The following is a 20,535-nucleotide window of genomic DNA, read 5'->3' as shown; positions in this document are numbered from 1 at the left end:
GGGGAAGACAAGACCCCGACCTCCGGGGTTACCTTACCCCTTGGAGAGCTGCTTAGCTGAGGTTGCGGGGGCGGCGCCCTAACGTCGGGGCTCAAAGATGTCTCCAATCCCGGAGGAATCTCCACGGCCTCACTGACGCCGCTACTCCTCTGCGGGCCTCCCTCCGACGCCGAAAAAATACCCTGCATCCGTCTGATGAGTTCCCCGATGTCACCAGCCGCGGGGGTGGCCATGGGCCACGAGGCACCAGCGGCACTACGGCCCCTCCGTTTAGGCATCGGGTAAGTAATTAACCGCTTGAAAATTATTAGAAGAAAAATCCTCAGAGCGGCATCTCAGCGCGTCCAGCCTGACGCCATCTTGGATCTCCAATGTCCAATTTGCTTTTAATTAGTGTTTCCATGAGTTTGCACACTATTGATGTGAGACTCACCGGTCTATAATTCGCAGCCTCTGCCCTGCAACCCTTTTTATGCAGAGGAATGACATTAGCTAATTTCCAGTCCAGGGGAACTTTCCCCTTACTTAGGGAGAGATTGAATAGCTCAGCCAACGGTTTCGCCAGGACATCGCTCAATTCTCTGAGCACTCTTGGGTGCAAATTGTCTGGTCCCATGGCTTTGTTCACCTTGAGTCTTGCCTGTTCACTGTAAACTTCACCTGGTGTGAACTCAAAATTCTTAAACGGGTCTTCTGTGCTTTGTGTTGCCTTCAACTGCGGACCGTGTCCCGGTGCCTCACAGGTGAAGACTGAGCAGAAGTATTCATTCAGTAGTTCGGCTTTATCGGAATCTGCTTCCATGTAACTTCCGTCCGGTCTTCTAAGGAGTACTATCCCACCTGTGTTCCTTTTTCTGTCACTAATATACCTGAAGAAGGATTTGTCCCCCTTTTTAATGTTTTTGCCAGAATTTCTTCCACTCGAAGTTTTGCCTCCCTAACTGCCATTTTGACCGCTGTAGACCTGGTCCTATATTCTACCTTAGCCTCTCTTTTCTCCGTGCGCTTGTAGGAGAGAAACGCTTTTTTCTTCTCCTTAATGAGGTGCGAGATCTCCGCGGTGAACCATTGAGGTTTATTGTTTCTTTGTCGTTTATTTACAGATTTTATGAAGCGGCTAGTTGCTTCATGTATGGTTGATTTCAGTGTTAACCACTTAGCTTCTACATCATCGGTCTCCGCTTGGTCCTGCAGCGTCCGATGGACGAAATCTCCCATGCGTGCGAAGTCTGTGCCCCAGAAATTGAGTACCTTTGTTTTCGTGTTTGATCTAGGGAAGCCTTTCCTAAGGTTGAACCATACTATGTTGTGGTCGCTAGAGGCTAGCATATCTCCTACTGAGACCTCTGAGACGCTTTCCCCGTTGGTGAGTACCACGTCGAGGATCGCCTGGGCCCTAGTGGGCTCTGTTACCATTTGTTTGAGACGTGCTCCCTTTATGGAGGTTAAGAGCCTGGTTGTCGCTGAAAATGAGTTCCAGTCTGCATCAGGCATATTGAAGTCCCCTAGCAGTACAGCTTCTCCTCGTAGAGTGATATTCTCTATGTCTTCAATTAATTCTGCATCTATGTCTTCCAGTTGTCTTGGGGGTCTGTATACCACACCTAGATACAGGCATTTTTCTCTGCCTCTTGACAGGTTTACCCAGAGGGACTCCACGGTGTACTTGACATCTGTGATCCTGGTGGTTTTGATGTCCTCTTTAATGTATAGAGCTACCCCCCCTCCTAACCTGCCCTCTCTGTTCTGACGAAGTAGATTGTAGCCCGGTATAGCCATATCCCACCCATGTGAGTCTATGAACCAAGTTTCAGATATTGCCACCACATCTAGGTTGGCATTCCTTATTTCAGCCTCTAATTCTAGAATTTTGTTACCTAAACTGTGTGCATTGACATACATGGTCCTCCATATCTTGTGTTTACTAAGTTCCTGTGAGGCGTATCCTACCCGAGTCGGTATGACTCCTAAAGAACTGTTTGCAATGTGGGTACTTACCTTGGACATGGAAGCGGAGTTTCGACTCACCTCATCAGGATAATTCCTTTCTGCACTAATATGTGAATGGGTACCCTCCCCCGACTTACCTAGTTTAAAGCCCTGTGAAGCAGGCGGGCTAGTCGGTGTCCGAAGACGTTCTTACCCCTACTGGTCAGATGGAGTCCGTCTGGTCCCTGAAGTCCTTGTAGCGCTTCCCCATGGTTTAGGAATCCGAAGTTCATATCCTGGCACCATCCCTGTAGCCACTCGTTCGTCCTCAGGATACATTCATCTCTGGTTCTTCCCTTGCCTCTAACTGGGAGGATCGATGAGAAAACCACCTGCGCTCCTGTCCGCTTCAGCCTCTCACCCAGTGCTCCAAAGTCTCTGGTGATGGTCTCTGGTGTGTTCCTGGCAGTGTCGTTGATTCCTATGTGGACAGGAAGCATAGGAAAGTGGTCTCGGGGCGTGAGTAGTCTATCCAGACTGGCGGTGACATCTCGTATCCTGGCTCCAGGCAGACAGCAGACCTCCCTAGATTGTATATCCGGTCTGCAAATTGGTCCCTCGGTGCCCCTCAGCATGGAATCCCCGATGACTATTACTCTGCGCTTCTTTGGGGGGAGCCGGTCAGTTGTCCCTGGAGATGGAGCTGTGTGTTGGGCCTGCTCCTGTTCCTGCTCCTGTTCCTCATCGGCAGTTCCTTCCTGAAGAATCTGAAATCTGTTCCGCAGGGTGAGTTGAGGGGTTGATATATAGCTGCCCTGTTTGTAAGAAGAAGGAGAAGAAGAGATTGAAAAAGGGGATGGGGGTCTCCTATGTTTGCCCGTGGAGGAGGTCACCAACTGCCAGGAGTCAGTGCCTCTAGCCATTTCCTGTATCCCAATTGTTGGTTTCAAAGCTGATGATTTGGGCGTCTCGAGAATGGACTTGTCATGGGCCTGCTCGGTGATTTGGGACAGCTCCTGGACAACTCCGTCAATGTAGGCCTCGTCCTCTCGGATGCTTCTCAGGTGTATCACCTCCTCCCTGAGGCTCCTTAGTTCCTGCATGAGATCTCCATCCAGCTGCGCAGCCTCCTCTGTCTGTGTAGCGACTGTAGTGTAGCGCTGGGGGATGGTCTTGGTCTGCACAGAGACCTCTGTCCACCGTCCTGGGTCCTCCTCCTTCTGCACGCAGTCCGTGGTCGCTTCCTGGATCCCCATAGCGACTGGAATACTGGTCTTGATTGTAGACTTCGCGTTTCTTGTCCTCCCTGCCATTGCTGAGTTGTAATTGAGGTCTGCCTGTCAGTAAGATAGAGAATTAGGAAAATTAGAAAAATCTGTCTGTGAGCAGGTGTGAGATTTTGAAAGATTAGGGTGTCAGGAAGTTAGACTAGCTGCATTTCATATGATATGTTTGGAGCACAAAGATCAGATCTCAAATTAGATGTCCGCGGGATCTTGCTCCTTTATTTGGAAAGAATGACATGAGTTCTGGGCTGTCTGATCACTTTTTTGTTCTCGCTGCTGCGCTTCATTGTGGTAGGCAGTGTCCAAGTCCTCATTTGCTCGATGGATTCGAATGGCCATTTCCATGACTTATATTGCCTGTGGCACGCAGCCACCAATTTCGCTTACAGCACTCTTGATGAGAAGTGTGGCCGTGTTGGGGGTGGTATCTCGTGTGATTCATCCTGATGAAATTTGCAGGGTGGCTACTTGGTCCTCTCTTCATATTTTTACCTGGTTTTACTGAATAGATGTGGCAGTACATTCTGATGCCATTTTTGGGGATCTTGGTTTTGTAGGCAGGCTCTTCTGTCCCTCCCTAGCTACCGTGACTTTGGTATGTCACCTAGTGTATGGAATCCGAAAGGGACGTAACAGAATGGAAGTTTAGGTTTATAGTTTCGATAATCTTCTTTCTGCTAGTCCCTGGAGGATTCCATACGAACCACCCTCTCTGTATTCACTCAGTTGTTTGGAGTATCCTGCTCCTTTCTGCCTCGGTTACTCTCACTGCAGGCTTGAAGATTTTCTAGCCAGTTCCTGTGGTGATTTTCTGCGAGTATACACAGGGCCGGATTAATGAATAGGCCCAGGAGGCATGTGCCTAGGGCCTGAAATTTCAGGGAGGGGGGCCCGCTGAAGGAGGACAAACAGAGAGCAGCTGCCCTACTGTCTCCCTTCATCTCACCTTTTTAATTTTTTTTGAAATGGCTAAGGCCACCCCTGTGGGCAGTTAAGATCGGCTAAGGGCTCCCCCACTTAAGATCGGCTACGGACTGCCCCCACTTAAGATCAGCTATGGACTGCCCCCACTTAAAAGATCAGCTACAGACTGCCCCCACTTTAGATCAGCTACGAGCCCCCCCCCACTTAAGATCAGATACGGGCCCCCCCACACTTAAGATCAGCTATGGTCCCCTCTCTCCCTCCGGCATCAACGGCACTTATAAGATCAGCAACGGGCTCCCCGGTATTAGCAACAATTAAGATCGGCAATTGCCAATCTTACTTGTTGCTGATACCGGGGAGCCTGTTGCTGATCTTATAAGTGCTGTTGATGCTGGAGGGAGAGGGGGGACCATAGCCGATATTAAGTTGGGGGGGGGTCGTAGCCGATCTTAAGTGTGTGTGTGGGGGGGAGCCCATAGCCGATCTTAACTGCCCTGGCGGGCCTTAGCCGTTTCAAAAAAAAAAAAAAAAAGGGTGATGTGAAGGAAGACGGTAGGGCAGCTGCTCTCTGCCCTATTAAGTGCCGTTGATGCCGGAGGGATGGGGGCATTGCTGCTCTTGGGGGGGAGGTATTTCTGATCGTTTGAAAAAAAAAAATAAAAGCAGCAACATAGGTGAGTGGTGACCCGCAAAGGTCAGGGAGATGGGTCTGGGGTAGAGGGAGAGAGAGAAGACACAGATGATGGAAGTGGGGAGAGAAAGAGAAGGGGGCAGACAGATATTAGTTCAGAGAAGAAAGCAAATGCTGAATGGAAGTGGAGAAAAAACACATTCTGGATGGAAGGAGGGGATAAAGAAAAAGGGCATATACTGGATGGGGGAAGAAGAAAGTTAGTGAGATAGTGGAGGGGTGAAGGAAAGGGGTAGCAATCTATGGGTAGACACAGTTAAAAAAGGGAAACTGAGGACTGAATAGTAAGAGAGAATTTAATTTAGACAGATGCAGAAAATAGAGAAGAGAGAGATGCCAGAGCATGGGGGGAAAGGGGGAAGGAGACAGAAATATCAGATCTGAGTGGAGGAAATGAGAAGAGAGGGGGAAGGAAGGAAAGATGGAAGGAGAGAGATGCCAGACCATGAGAGGAACAGAGGGGGAAAGATTGATGCCAGACCAAGGGGGCAGAGGGAGGGCAGGAGGAGAAATGGAAAGATGGAAGGAGGTTGGCAGACAGTTTCTGGAAGGTGCAGACAGTGGATGGAAGGAAGAAAATGAAAAGATGAGGAAAGCAGAAACTGGGAGACAAAGGTTGTTAGGTGCCATCAACTTGTGCTCGAGTCCTAGCCCAATATTAGATGAATATTGGAGAACAGCAAAGAATTCCAAAACCCCATTGACGACATCAAAGTTTTCACTGTGTGGATTACAATAAACTATGGAGAATGCTAGTGCAGATGGGAAGACCCAAACACATAATTCAGCTGAAAATCAAGATGACAAAAGGTAGAAAAAAATTTCTATTTTTTAATTTTTTTGCTATAGGATAAAGTAGTATTGTAGCTGTGTTGATAAATGTTGATAAATAGAAAATGCAAATACGGCGATTGTGTTTTTGGACTAATTTTAATACATTTTTGACTAACTTTTAGAGACCAAATTCTCCTTCCTCACGTCAGGACAGGATACTGTAATACTTTACTGACCTAAGGAAAGAGGGTTTAACCTCTGAAAGCTAATAAAAAAATGTATTAGTCCAATAAAATGGTATTATCTTATTTTCCATTTTTTGTTTTATTTTTATTTGTTAATTTGTAAAGTGATTTGTTATTTCTCTTTTTTCAAATTTACATCTGCTATCTTTGTATTTTGTTCAGTATTGGGGGATATGCGCATCACTGTTTCTTCACCCCCTAAACTGTACAGTTCCTTCGGTTTATAGCACAAGCCAGCATGCTGAATGCTCTGCACTACTCTGATGGTCATAGAATTCCTATGATCATCAGAACAGCACTAAAAACCTCTTCTGTGGTTTTGTAAAAGGGGGGGGGGGGGAAGGAGGGTATTTTGTGATTACTTATTCCATAATGGATAAGGGTGGTTCTGTGTCCTGTGTGTATTGTAGCCACACTGCAGTCCTAGGCTGGGACTCAGCAGCACCTTCAATGGCCACCAACAAAACGTGCACCAGCGTGTGACCCGGACTGGAGTCACCCTGCAGGATTTTTTTAAGGAACTCAATCAACAACACAAACAGTTATAGCCTGTCAATAATGAAAATTTACTGTTCAAAATAAAGTTCAGAATGGCATAAAGTATCAAAATAGCATAAAGTTCAATGTAACAAATAAAATGTCCAAAACAACATGGCCAGAGGAAAACTCTGGCAGCTCTCGGGATTTCTCACTTTTCTCAGAGCTTCTTTTCCACCTAAGTCTGCTCCCAAGCAGAGCTCAGGTAAGTGCAGTTCATAACACTCCAAACCGTTCCTACAAAAATTATGTTTTAACTTTCAGTCTTCCTGGTCTCAAACTATAGACCAAAAGAAATCTCCAGCCTAACAAAATATCTGGGCTGGGTACAGAGGAGTGTTCTAAGTTTGCCTTTCCAAAAAGCGCACACACAGCTTTCAAAACTCCCTCCCGGGTGTCAGCAAACTTCTCCCCCCAACTCTCTCTGAGTTTCACAAGCAAAAACACAGTCCAGAAAAAATGACTGGGAACAGGTAAAAGAACCCAGTCACAAAAATTAGAAATACACAAAAACTCAAAGTCTTTGCTTAGTCCGATTTTATTGTTACTCCCACCTCCATCAGTTCACTGGCTTCACATATCTCTTCAATAGGAAGCTCCATTTGAAGCTCCATGGGAGTCTCCTCCTCAGGTACTGGTAGTTCTGGAGGTGTTTCAGCTTCTTCTACCTCCATGGGTGTACAGACATTACTCCTGCTTGAACCAGGCAGGATTTCCTGAGAGGGAGACTTCAGCTTTCTCCCTACCCTGCCTAAGAGTTTGTACAGGACTGCTGGCCTTTCTAGGTGGGGGACACGCCCTAATCTGCCTGAGTCAGCAGGGATCTTCTCCTCTCTTGGGCTACCCCGGTGGTGGCCTAGATAATAGGACCTTGGCTTGCTTTCAGCTCCTGCTTTTCTCTGGCTCTCCTGTGTCCTAACTCTGCTGTGTTCCCGAGGTTTGTGAGGAATTTTCCCAGCCCCTGCCTCTGGATGGTTAGTAGGCTCCAGGAAATCTACATAGTGATGGGGCCTGGCTTTGGACATCCCCTTTCTGGGTTTCCTGACTGGTCACAGTATTAAAGACATGGTTTTCTGTTAGCATTGACCAGCTTTGTTTGGCAAAATGCATCAGGCATGGCTCCTGGGAGCACCTTGAATAAACTTGATTTGAATCTCCTTATTGTCTGCCGATCTTCTTATGTTCCACGTTGGATTGTTTGGTGGATCACTTGCCTTGTTGTTTTGTTACAAATTACCATACATGAGTGGAACGTACCAGAAGAGTTACAGATTTGGTTGTTTATACATACATAAGGGTTAAAGTTGAACAACATAGAGTGAGGCAGTTGAGAGGAGTTGCAAACTTGGTTATTAATACAGACTTATGTTTCAGATAGTATTACTGCTTTACAATGCAGTTGAACACTTTTGTATACGTATGGAAAGGGTTCAGAGTTAAAGTCCTGGGAAATAGGTGGGAAGGAAGGGGGGATTTGTTCAGAGATGTTTGGGGCTTGCATAGAACTAAAACTGTACACTAGCACTGGTATGGTAATCTTTGTTGTTTTGAATTTTATAATAAAAGAAAAAAAGAAATACAAGTGTAAATAAAAAGTAAATAAGAAAACAGGTAATTAAATGAGGGTGGGGCATAGGCAGGCAGGGGTGGGGTGTGGGCGGGTCAGGGGTGAGGTATAGGTAGGGCTGGGGGGCCCAGTGCACTTGTGTGCCTAGGGGCCCTCAAAGAATTAATCCTGCCCTGAGTATACACATTACCGATGACCTTTCTTGGAGTGCTTGTTGCACACAGCAGGTTAGTACTGCATTGTTCCTCAATTTTTTCTGAATTGCCTTTGGGTCTGTTTATTACTTATTAATATTTTGCAGAGCAAACCAGTTTGAGTTATTTATGTTGATGGGGATTCTTTCCCATACCCCCTTGTCCTGGTTTTGCAGGTATGTGCTTGGCTTTGGGGGAGGTTTCTCCCCCAAAGATGTAGATTTCTGCAACACCTGGACTGCGGGTTGGGATTGAACACCTAGCGTATGGAATCCTCCAGGGACTCCATTGGCATACCTTACGTTTATACATCCACAATTACACCATCATAAATCTGGTGTAATTGCAATCATGTAAAAGTAAAAAAAGTTGTGTAACTTTCAGTATTCTATAAGTTGTGCAAATAAATGACAACACTGCCCATGTCTCTTCCATGTACCATGCCTCTTCCATGCACCATCCATGTGAATGTCCCCCATGCAGTTACATATTATGCCACTTAAGTGTACCTTTAGAGAATAGTCCTTAGCCATTTTGTTGCCACTTATGCACCTAAGTGACATGTAAATGCAGGCACCAATTTAGAATTGCACTATATGTGTATAGTACAGCACAGCATCTAAGGACCTAATTGTACTTTCAAACTCATAGCAATAGAACAACTTAGGTCTGACTGTCGCAGTGCTCATCCTCAAATTTCTTCCTCATTCCAAAATTAAAACAAACCACTAGGAGTCAGATTCTCTAATATCGCCCCAAAAAATGCAACGGGCCACTATCGCGGCTGTTGTTATAACGATTTCAAAAAGATGAGTCATTTTCAAAAAAATGCACATTCAAATGAGGTTCGTGGAGTTTTGTGAAGGATTGCTACATGTATATGTGATGAGTTGCTGGTGATAGCAATCGGCACATATGCAGAATACACCGCAAAAAGGAGCTTAAATGTGTGCATGTGCTGGGAAAAGCAACGCCATCATCATCTTCAGGTCATATCTTCTCATCAGGACAATATAGCAAGCGCAAGAATAAGAACCACCATCCAATGGCACAAAATACATGCAGCTCAAAAATGCCTATAATTCACATACTTTTGAATTTTGTAATTTTTTTAATGTTAAGTTTTATCATGCCCAAACAAAAAACAGAAGAGAACTTGCCTCAATATATGACCAACAAACAGAAAAGGCAAGCGCGATGTCTAAAAGAACCAGCAGTTACATTTATTCTCATAAAATACAAATAAATGTGGCATATAAAGTCCCAATAATGTTACTTGGCTTGAAAACAATTCAATGAGATAGGGTCCCGACTAGGATCCCAGTTTCGGCAATCTGGAATGCCTTCTTCAGGGGACAGACAAGTAACTAAGTAAGAGCGTAACTAAAGTACGCGGCTGAGAAAAATAACAACAACAGTGCAAATCGTGTTGGCATCTTCAGTGTATGAGCGCGCTAATTTTATCATGAGCCATAGTAAGAAACACATGAGACACACCTATAATACATGTGCTCAATAAGTGTGCGTTTGTTCCCCTCCTCTGCCCCCCCAAAACTGCTATAATTCTTGTGAATCTTCTAAATTTTTTTTTTTTTTAATGTCAAATTTCATCAAGAGCCACAGCCAGAAATACATGCCTAAGATGCGATTTTCACAGTACCGGCATCTCCGAAGAAGTTGCTGATTTTTGGTTACCAAAAGCTGGCACCGTGCTTGGGGAATCACAAGGCGATGATGATAGAGAATTGCCCGGAGTGCTCCTTTGAATACTGATGAGCCCATTTTACTACCATTTTAATATTAATGACCTCATTGTACTACATTTTCATGGCAGAGTTGGAGTCTGCTAGAAAGCTTGGAGAAAACCGTGGTAAGTCGTTTTATCGGCATGCTAAACCGGCTGGAACAGGTCTAGCAACTGTCATTAAGGGCACAGTAAGTTTGGAGAATCTTCCTCTAGGCCTTTTCTTCCATTATCTTAGTAAGGCAGTAGTGTTCTCTGTTATGGTACTGTACTTTTCCACTTTTTGGGAAAACAAGTGAAAGAACAGAGAATATTTCTGTCAATATATTCTCTCTGAGTCTTCTCACCAGAGAGGTGAGACTAATAGATCTAAAATTTTCTACTTTTTTATATTACTAGGATGTTTTTTTTTAATGTAAATAAAGGTTAATAAAAAGTTGAAAAGTATATGCACAAAGTCTTGCACAATACTTTTTTCCCTCCATTGATATAATGCATGATTGAGGTATTTCTGTGAATTAGTAGCTGGGGGGAATTAAAAGCTGCAAGGGGAGGGACCTGAATGTGTGAGTTATGACTGATAGGTGCTGATGGAGTGGATGGGGGTGTGTGGAATGGCTGAGTGAGTGGATGGGAGAGCTGAATGATCACTGAGTGTGGTAAGCAAAGCTCTTGTGCGCATGCCCAGTTAAACTGGGAAACATGTAACAGCAGTAAGGCCTTTTGTGTCAATAAAATTCAAAAGTGGAAAGAAATGGTTCATCCCCACAACTCTTGGGCTGCCAAAAAGTGGGAATGATTTCCCAACGGCCTTTCCCTCCCTCTCTCTTAAGCAGAAAAGTTTCCAACACTTCTCCTCCTTGAAGTATCTCATGACGGTAGTAGGGAAAGCCTTAAGCTGTGTGTCTCTTTCCTTCCTTGACATCATCTCCCATCTAAGGGCTTTAAAACACATCAATATGCATGGGAAGATGCCAGTTTATGGCCTCAGTTTGTTCCTTTCACGCACCCCCTTTTCGGAATGTGAAAAGCCTCCTACCAGTCAATCCGTAAGCACTGGCTAGGCAGCTTTGGCCAGCAAGTCCTCTCTGATCCCCCCCTTCCCAGAAAATCCTATCCTAACACCAGCTGTGATCTGGTGTTAGGGTTTCCAGTGGTAAGGACAGAGTTTGATTTGTGTGCTATTTCTGAGCATCGGGAGAGAAAACTAAGCACCATCTTTTACATCTATTTGACTATATTTACATTTTATTTATGCTGATCTTCAATGCCCACACTGTACTCTGTGCTGATGCCCTCTGAACACAATGTGCACAGCTTAATGTCGGCGCTAGTGTGGTGCTAATTGCATCTAGCACCAGTGTTAGGTTCTGAGCACTGGCCTGTGAGACAGTGTAGTACAAGATGGAAGTTTAAAAGAATCATGAAAACTCAGCACTTTGCAAGGGCATTTATTCTGCATGCTATAAGATCTGGGTCAGGACTCTGATGGTATTGTAGTGCCAGGTTCTCTGACAGTTGGTTTGTAAGGTCTGCTTGTTTGTTTTTATTTTGCACTATGTATGTTGATTTGTGAACTGTCTAGGTTTTTAGATGATATATAAATTTTTTAAATAAATTAATTAATAAATTCCTGCTCTATAAATCCTTATCCCTACATGAGACTGCACAGTGTATATAGATTGTGGCTAAATTTATTGGACCACATTGACAGTAGCTTTCTATTCCTCATTTCTATTTTTGTTATAAATATTTTTTGGTATTGAAACTGTTTTTATTCTCTTTTCTCAATTTGATGGAAGTGTTCAGAAGTCTTTTAGCTGGGTAAATTGACTGAAAATTGCGCTCTCCCCCCCCCCCCCCCCCCCACACACACACACAACTTCCATGTGATCAACTTCTATGGTGATCAAAACACATGTGGTTCTGGCCATGAAAAAAACAGGCAAGTTGTGAAGAAACAGCTTTGTTAGGGGAGGTAAGAGCTCATATAGATTTATATTTTCAGAACTATGCACTAGAGCTGCCCAATTCTCGATTCGAATTGATTTACCAAGTCACTCTGGCTAAATGGATTTGAATCGATTTGTTAAAAAAAAAAAAAAGAAATCGGCCTTACTTATTCAGTGGTGAGATCTCAGCGCCTTCTCTCCCGCAGCAGCAATAGGACTGCGATCGGAGTGATTTTGCAGAGGAGACAACTGTAAGAGCAGCACTTCCTCCTGCTACAAAGCCATGGGAGCAGGCTCCTGCAGATAATCCCCCCCAAAATCTGAGGCAAGCGGCTATGAGCTGCACCACAAAGCATGGCTCTCTAAGCCGGGCAGAGCCACACACACAGAGCACCAGGGGGCTGGCAACTGCTGGCATAGTCATCGGAACAGGGGGACATAGGGACATGGCTCCCCCCAAATTGTGCCCTTGAGTTTCTCCTCATTCCCTCCCCTCCCAGTTTCTACTCATTCCCTCCCCTCCCTACCTTCCCAGCCGACAGTGCTTTGCCCTACACGTTAGCATTGCTGGCTGATTGGCTGGCCAGTTAGTCTCTCTCTATGACAGACTGCCATAGAGAGGAGATGAATCAGCTGGTAGTGCTAGCATGTAAGGCAAAGCACTGGCAGCCGGGAAGGTAGACATGCAGAAGGGGGGTTATGGGGGAGGGAATGAGGCGAGAAAGACCAACAGATGGGGGAAGGAAGGTAGGAGAGAAAAGACTGAACTGCAGGGGGCAGTGAGTGAGTTAGAAAGGAAGGATAGAGATACCGCAGGGGGGGGGGTAAGAGACTCCACAAAGGAAGGAGAGAGAGTGAGACAGAGAGAGACACCCATGGATAGAGAGGAAGGGAGAGACAAAGACCGATAAAAAAGAGAGAGGGAGGGAGAGAGATGGTAGACAGTGGAAGGGGAAGGTACAGAGATGGAAGATGAATGGCGAGTAAGGAGAAATAATAAAATGTTAGAAGGGCAAAAGACCCTGCAAGTTAACAGAAGACAAACAAAAACTAGAGCCTGGGACCAACATGATTTGAATAATAAAATGACCAGACAACAAAAGGTAGAAAAAATAATTTTATTTCCTAATGTGTATTCTGCCAGAGCTGGTGTTAGACAGTGAACAGAGAGAGGAAAATACTTTTTTGTTTGTTTGTTGGTTTTGTTTATACCACAGCACTGGCGTGGGGTTGGAGAGGGGAAAAGGAGGTGGGGTGGAAGAAGAGGCTACAAAATAAACTCGCCCGGATGTTTGGAAAAAAAAAAAATGTTCGACTGGGCGGGAAAATCGAATCGAATTGAAAAATTGATTCAATAAGCCAAATCGAATCAAAATTATTTTTCCTGAATTGGGCAGCACTACTATACACATTATGTAAAATGGATAAAGTGCCAGTGGAAAAAGCAAAGGTAAATCTCTGGGGTTACTTTTTTCATGGATCATTTTTAAACAGGCCTGTTCTTATAGGTGGGGCTGCAGAAAAGTTCTCAGTCAAACCAACAGTTGGGGCAGTCTCCATTGAGGGCTATACACTTAGGGCTCCTTTAACTAAGCTGCGATATCGGTTTTAGCGTGCGCAAAATTGCCCCGTGCGCTAGACACTAACACCAGCATTGAGCTGGTGTTAGTTCTAGCCGCATAGCATGCGCTAAAATTCTGCACGCGCTAAAAACGCTATCGCAAATTAGTAAAAGGAGTCCATAGTCCAGTGATTGTCTGGAAAATCACTGGATTAAGTGTATTGCCCTTGACGGTGACTGCCCCAACTTTGTTGGTTCGGCTGAGAACTTTTCAGTGGTCCTTCGTATTTCCTCTATCAGAACTGGGTAAACTCTGTAGATTAAAATACATGCAGATGTTTGAAAATTGCCCCAAGAAGTTCATCTTTGTAAGGTGCTGGACTGCTTTTCATGTTCCTTTTGCTCATTGTGAACAAGATACACTATCTTATATTTTATTTTTGTTTTGAACGACATTTGTCAAATATATTTTATTTCTGTTGGTGGTTTGTACTTTCTCAAAATCAATAAATATATGTGAGCAGTGCAGTTGGGGAAAATCTATGTCCGGACCATAAGCTGATTATTGCTGTGCTCTAAAGGTAGATCTCTGTTATTTCATTTGAAGCTGCAGTTTGAAATATTTGCTAATTTCTGACTCGTACACATGAAAACTACTGTTTTTGAGTTTCTGTGTTTTTAGTATTAAGTGTTTAGTTGATTTAAAAAAAAAAAAAACCCAAACAATACACTTTTCAACAATGCACAGTGATCTCTGCCCAGGCAGGCTAGATATTAGGCTTAATGCAGAAGGCAGATTTTTAAGTACATACTGTACTGTACATCTTGGCAGTCCTAAGAGGTCTGAAGGAAAGACATATTCTGTGCAGTAGCAGTTCTGGTCATGTGCATGTATTATTAAATTGGTATTCCTGGTATTAAGCTCTCTAATGTAATATTAGATTGATATAAGTGGTGGTTTTGCTTAGTTATTGCATCTGATAGACTGTATTAAGAACTTAATATTTTATTTCACTTTATTTCTAAATAGTTTTTGATCAATAGTTAGAATTAAATTTTAAGAATAAGAACCCTTAGAAATATTGCTCAGTTGGGTGCAACCCGTTATGATAATACACTGTGCAATGCAGCACAAACAATTTTGATTAAAGGATTTATAAAATAAAATAATATGGTAAAGGCCCGGTTTAATAAAGATTTTTGTTATTAAGCACAAAATGTAGGGAAAGGCCATTTCTGACCAAAGCCCTTTGTCTCTTATTTATATACAAAACAATTTATTATGAGAATTTTATATTGTCTTATCTTTTCCTAAAAAAACAAGTGGTCTGCGTTTTTTGTTGCTGTTTTTTAATAGTGCAAGTGCACTTGAGCAATGGCCTTTCCACCTATGGATTTTCTAAGATAGGCAGATAGAGTGAATTATTGTTAAAGCAATTACTGATTATATGGTTGCCTACAATCAGATTGCCGAAGTACTGCAGGCTGTGCTCTTTGGAGCAGGAAAGCGTATGCAATCGTGAATAATATTGCAGGATTTTATGCGTGTGTGCATTGTTATTATAGATTATTGTCTCTCAAGTAGATTGCAGGCACGACACCGTATTGGCGAATGGAATGGGTGCTGTTCACTTTAACTGAATAGGAGGAAGAAAGAAATTAAACTGGAAATCTGCTGAATTCCCCTCTTTTTTTTTTTTTTATCTAACACAAGCTGTAGCTGTTTGAACACTAGGGACAAACAGGCTTGCCAGTGCATACCTACGCTATAGGGACAAACCAAAAAAAAAAAAACCAACCTTCCTTGTTAATCGAGTGGTCTTTTACCCGGTGCATCTGTAGCCACACTGAGAAGTGACCTACAGTATCTGGATTGTCATTGGTGTTAGTTTCAAGGGAGGAGGTTTCAGAATTCCCCTCCTCCCTTACCTCCTCCTTTTTTTTCTTCATCGTCCTCCTCTCAGTAGTAACAGTAGGATAATGCTTTGTCCTCATTTTTATTACATCTGAGATTTTATTGCTAGCAACCAGATGTGCTGAAACTCCTGACAACAGCATCTATTCACTGCGTGTTTTTAATAGGCTTAGAGGAAAATGAGGAGAGTCCGTGAAAGCAGTCCAGATCCACACTTCAGCTGGGATTGTCCAAGAGCTTGCTGCTGTTTGAAATTCTTGCTACAGTCAGTCGACAGCCGCACGGGTGCTAAATCTTCTGTGATCAAATTAGAAGAATAATGACTGTTCAGTTAACTACCAACCTCTGTTCGTTTAAGCTCAGGTTTTACAGAAATCAGGAGAAATATGGAACTTGATTGGCAATATTTGTGCTTGACAGCTGCTGCAAAATAGCTGAATTTGAGGCCGGTGGCTAGAAAAAAAAAAAAAAAATTGGAAGAAAGAAAATGCAATTTGAGAACTTACGCCAGTTTTGCAGTTCTGTTTTATCTCATTTTCATGAGGCTTTTCCAGCTCCACCGAACATTTTACAAAACGAGCTGTTTGGACAAACGCTGAACAATGCTAGGTGAGTACAGAGAAATGACATTTCTTGGGATATTTACAGCATGTGGGTGCTCTTTCTCTTACAGAATCAGCTTTAGGAGACTTTAGCATTTCTGTAGATCAGAATTGGAAAGCATTTATCACAGCTCAGTAGAAAAAAACAACAACCAAAAAAACACCCCTCAGTGCCATTTGCACATTTAACAAGATTCAATTTGTAGAAATTATACAGAATAGCTGCAAATGCGAAAATGTGAGAGGTGTTTCATTGCCCTTGAAGAATATGATGATTTAACGTTAAAAGATGTGACTTTAGAACCAGAATATACCGAGTGGAAGGACTGGCTATGCAGATTATTTTATGAACCATGCATCCACGTGGATGTAGCAGTGAAAGGATTAAAAGCATAAAGATCTGTAGAGCCATCAGCAATTTGCTGGAAGGAACAGGCTGGCATGCCTCTGTGCTGTTGATGAAATATGCAGAAGGCATGTTCTAGGTTTAGATGACTTGCTGCATCTTTGTGTGCTGTTATGTTCTCTTCTATATTCCCTTTAAGTCAACACTGGGGCTACAGATGCATTACAGTAGGTCATAAGATGTTGATTACCATCCAGGTTTTCATGCTTTTCATTTTCTTTTCTTTTTTTATCTCTTTTCTTTTTTTTTTTCTTTTTAGGGTTGTAGATTCTTGAGCAGGTGTTTGTGATAATTTTGCTACAGAAGAACATTGTTGATTAGCAATCTTTCTTGCCTTTAACTCATACAGTCAAGCTATGAGCACAACTTTTTTTTATAAAAATATGTTTACAAATAGAATATTTATTTTCTGAAATTTTCACCACAAAATATATGTAAGCTGCATAGTTAGAATGAATGAAATGATAATTTATGAACTGGGACATATGAATGCAGAGGTGGGAGAAATATGATAGTACAAGGGAACATGTACATTTTACATTTTAAAAACATAAAAAAAAATATATATATGGAAAGAGTGAATTCTGTTGAGAGACCCTGGCTTTAATAATCTGTTTTTTTTTTAGTAAGTGTAGAACTAAGGGCTCCTTTTACTAAGCTGTGCTAGCGGTTTTCACGCATGCCAGACGCTAACGCCACCATCGAGCTGGCGTTAGTTTTTGGTGCATAGCGCGCGCTAAAAACGCTAGCGCACCTTAGTAAAAGGAGCCCTTAAATCTACCATTTTTATAGCAGAATGTTTTCATGGCTTTCAACTAACCAGACAAAAATGTATATTTACCATTTGTCTTTTCATTAAAACATTACACAGAATTGTTTGAATGACAGCATCCTGGATACACATTTGACTATCTAAGTAAAGGTTATTTTTTTGTGTACCATTAGTTTATTCATATTAGGCGTCAATGTGAGCCAAAAATCAGACTTATTTGTCCCAGCAGCTAAGGGATAATTCAGGAATGTGAAGATGTGAAAAGTGTTCTGAGCTCTGTATATGAGAAATCTAGAAAATCCTGGAACAGTCATGAGGCATGCAGCCAAGAAAACTTTAAAAATGCTCATCGCAGAATGGAACAATCCAGTTAAACACAGAAGCAATGATTTGTGTATCTCAAACATTATATATTTGAGGAGACTGTATTTGCCAATACAATATAAACACTTGGGAGGTAATTTTATAGGGAGCACCTAGTTAATGCATCTTATAAGGTGCCTATGGTAAGGCTATGTTGTAAAGCCAAGTAGGCACTACTTATCTTTTAGAAAATACTGGCAGGCATAGCTACTTATATCAGCTTTAGAGCTGGTGTAATGTCTATGCCAATATTTTATTTTATAAGGTGGCACATTCTTTAAGCAATAAAATCTGCTCCCGCTTTGGTAGTATTTTAGTCATTTAAGCACAGATGTGGCCACATGCACATGTAAATGACTTCCTATACTAGCTAGTGGGAAAGGATGGTGTATATTTTGCTGGTGGGTATGCAAAGAGGTTTGAACATGTCGATTATAAAATACTATAATTAAGAAGTAGCATACGAATGATATTGTGTTGCAGGGATACTAATATATATAATGGAAAATATATGCAGAGAGCTTCTCTATTTTTTTTTCTTTTTTTTTTTGGGGGGGGGGCAAAAGGAGATTAGGTGTTGTCTTAGAGGGGTATGAGAGCTCAGGTTTAGGGGTGAAAATTGTCTTTTGCCTGTCTTCTGCAACCCAAAAGCAAGCTGAAAGCTCAGCAGTCTGCAATCTTGAGTCTTATATGGGTTAGTCCCTGAAATACTAAACCAATCTCGGGGTCAAAGGAAACAGAGAGGAGTCATCTTTCTTTTGCTTCCTTCTTTGTCAAACACTAACAATAGAGTACATGGTTCCTCAGAAGCTGGGTCCTATTTTCTTCCTTAGTCCCTGGAGAAAGGAAAAAAATTGAGAGGCCACAGACCTTCACCTCATTTTCAGAATAGGAAAGGTCAAGTTTTGTCTAAGGTCCTTTGATCAATGGTAAATAAAGTTCACTGGGGAAGATAGTGCTAACTGTATTCTTCATCCATGGCTATGACAGCCTGGAAGCAACCACTCTTAGAACTGGGAGAGTGGCAAATCGTATCTGAAAACTTTATGTAGCAAGTTCTGTACTAGGGTGGGATTGACTAATGCAACAATACAGGAAATGCTGATTCTTGCATGTAAAATGAACAGCAGTGCTAGCAATAGCGCTGTCTCAACATAGAAGAACACAGTAGCAGGAGTGAATCTATTCTCACTATTGTGAAGGGCCAGCCAGTGAGGTAGGCTTTTGGCACCCCGAGTCGGTGCCTTTTACAAGTTTACCCCATAAGTGCTGATTCTCATTTCTAAAATCAATAGTGGCGCTGGCAACAGTGTTGTCAAAACTCAGAAGGGAAGAATACAACAGAAGGAGCTAACGCACTCTCGTCACTGTGTAAAGGATTAATGGGGAGGAGCCCTGGCTGGAAGAAGATTGATTGTGAAGGGGACTGTGGCTGGATGGGGGCTGATGATTAAAGGGGGTTGATACTGGGAGAGCTAACGCGAGGAATGGACTAGGATTGGAAGAAAACTGATAGGAGCTGGGGGAACTGAAACAAACTGAGCCTAAGATTGGTGCTGAGCTGGAAGGAGACAGATTACTGGAGGTAACTCTGACTGGTAGAGGATTAATGCTGAGGGGGGCTGATGTTGGGAGCTAGGATTGGAAGGAGGCTGATGCCGGGGTTGGTAGACTATTATTGGAAAGAGACTGTCACTAAGTTTTTTTTGGGGGGGGGGATTGGAACTAAGGGGGATGATGCTGGGGCAGAGATTCCAGGACTGGCAGGCTAGGATTGAAAAGATAGCTCATGCAAGGGGAGCTGGGACTAGAAGAGGGATGATGCTCAGGTTTATAGTGGAAGACTTGCCCTGAGATGAGGGCGTAAATGCAAAAGGTTGCTCAAGACACCACAACCTCTTGAATTGGCCCTGCACTTCCTTTCCCATCTTTACTCAGCAATCCCCTGTGGATACTGCAATAACCTCTTTATTGATACAGGCTATAGCCACAGCAATAAGCAACAGTAACCAGTGTCAGTCTATTGCAGCTAAGATCCCTGCATTTCTTTGACACAGTACCTTACAGAGCCCATTAAGGCCCTGTTATATTATTTCGACTGCCACTCTAGCTGCCCTGCCAATAATAGATTATTTTTTTTTGTATACAGTATTGCCTTATGGATAAAATCTTGAGATTGAATGAATATCACTGATTTGAAAGACTGAATTTTTATTGGTTTGTTGAATCATGTGATTTTTATATGAGGTATGCTGGTACCATGGTTGTTTCAGCTACAGAGTTCTGTGGTTAATCACTTAAGAATGAGAAGATTCTTATGAGAAATTTGGGGGGGGGGAATTATGTAAATGACATCTAAAAAGATAGGCGCCTATTGGCAACTTAGGTGTCTGTAATGTAGGCCAGGGTGTTAAAGAACTACATAATAGATGCCTAAGTCCTTTAGAGAATCATGCCTAGTGGCACGTAAGTCCTTCTTCACCCCTAAACACGCCTACTTTGGTGTTAGGCGCTGCTACATGCCATGCAATAGGTGCCTACCTTTTGTAGAATCACGCCTAAGAAGATAGGCACCTATCGGCCAATTAATTTTTTTTTTTTTTTTAATAGAGCTTGTTAAAAAGTTCATAATAGAAGCCAATTTACTAATTAAGTAAGTGCCTAACCTTAGATGCCTATTATAGAATTTGTCTCTTGGACTTTTTGTTATGAAGAGAAGAGTTTAAATTTGATACGAAATGTGATATTATGACATGAATGTTGGTTAGCTATGAAAAATGTGCACTTTAGACATTGAATACGATAGTTAATGTTATGAACTTGGAAACTGTCAATTGAAGGCCTAGTATGACTAAACACCATGATTCAGATAAGTGATATTAATTTAATATTCTAAATAAGTATGATGTTTGAACCGATGGTGAAAACTAGTGTTATTTTTTTATGCAACAGGACTGGCAGTCTTGACCAGCAGGTTAAACCCTCATTACTAATGCTGCCTGATTCACGATTCGAATCGATTCAGTTTAAAAAAATCGGCCTCCCGATTCGATGACCAACCCTTCCCCCC

At 42.6% G+C, this 20,535-nt stretch overlaps 1 protein-coding gene across 5 annotated transcripts in view; it reads left to right on the top strand.

The window, feature by feature from the left end:
• RIMS2 (regulating synaptic membrane exocytosis 2) overlaps positions 1-20,535 on the top strand; it is a 1,127,809-nt gene that overhangs the window by 387,025 nt on the left and 720,249 nt on the right. The window contains exon 1 of one of the 5 annotated variants that reach the window (XM_033933078.1): positions 15,810-15,931. The exons of the other annotated variants lie outside the window; for them this stretch is intronic. Within the exon in view, the coding sequence (XP_033788969.1) occupies positions 15,810-15,931 (122 nt within the window). Of the gene's footprint in view, positions 1-15,809; positions 15,932-20,535 lie in introns of those variants that run through there. 5 annotated transcript variants of the gene reach the window in all.

This window comes from Geotrypetes seraphini, chromosome 2, assembly GCF_902459505.1.
Source record: "Geotrypetes seraphini chromosome 2, aGeoSer1.1, whole genome shotgun sequence".
NCBI lineage: Eukaryota > Metazoa > Chordata > Amphibia > Gymnophiona > Dermophiidae > Geotrypetes > Geotrypetes seraphini.
Note: the sequence above shows the minus strand (reverse complement) of the source record. Positions and strands in the feature narration are given on the sequence as shown.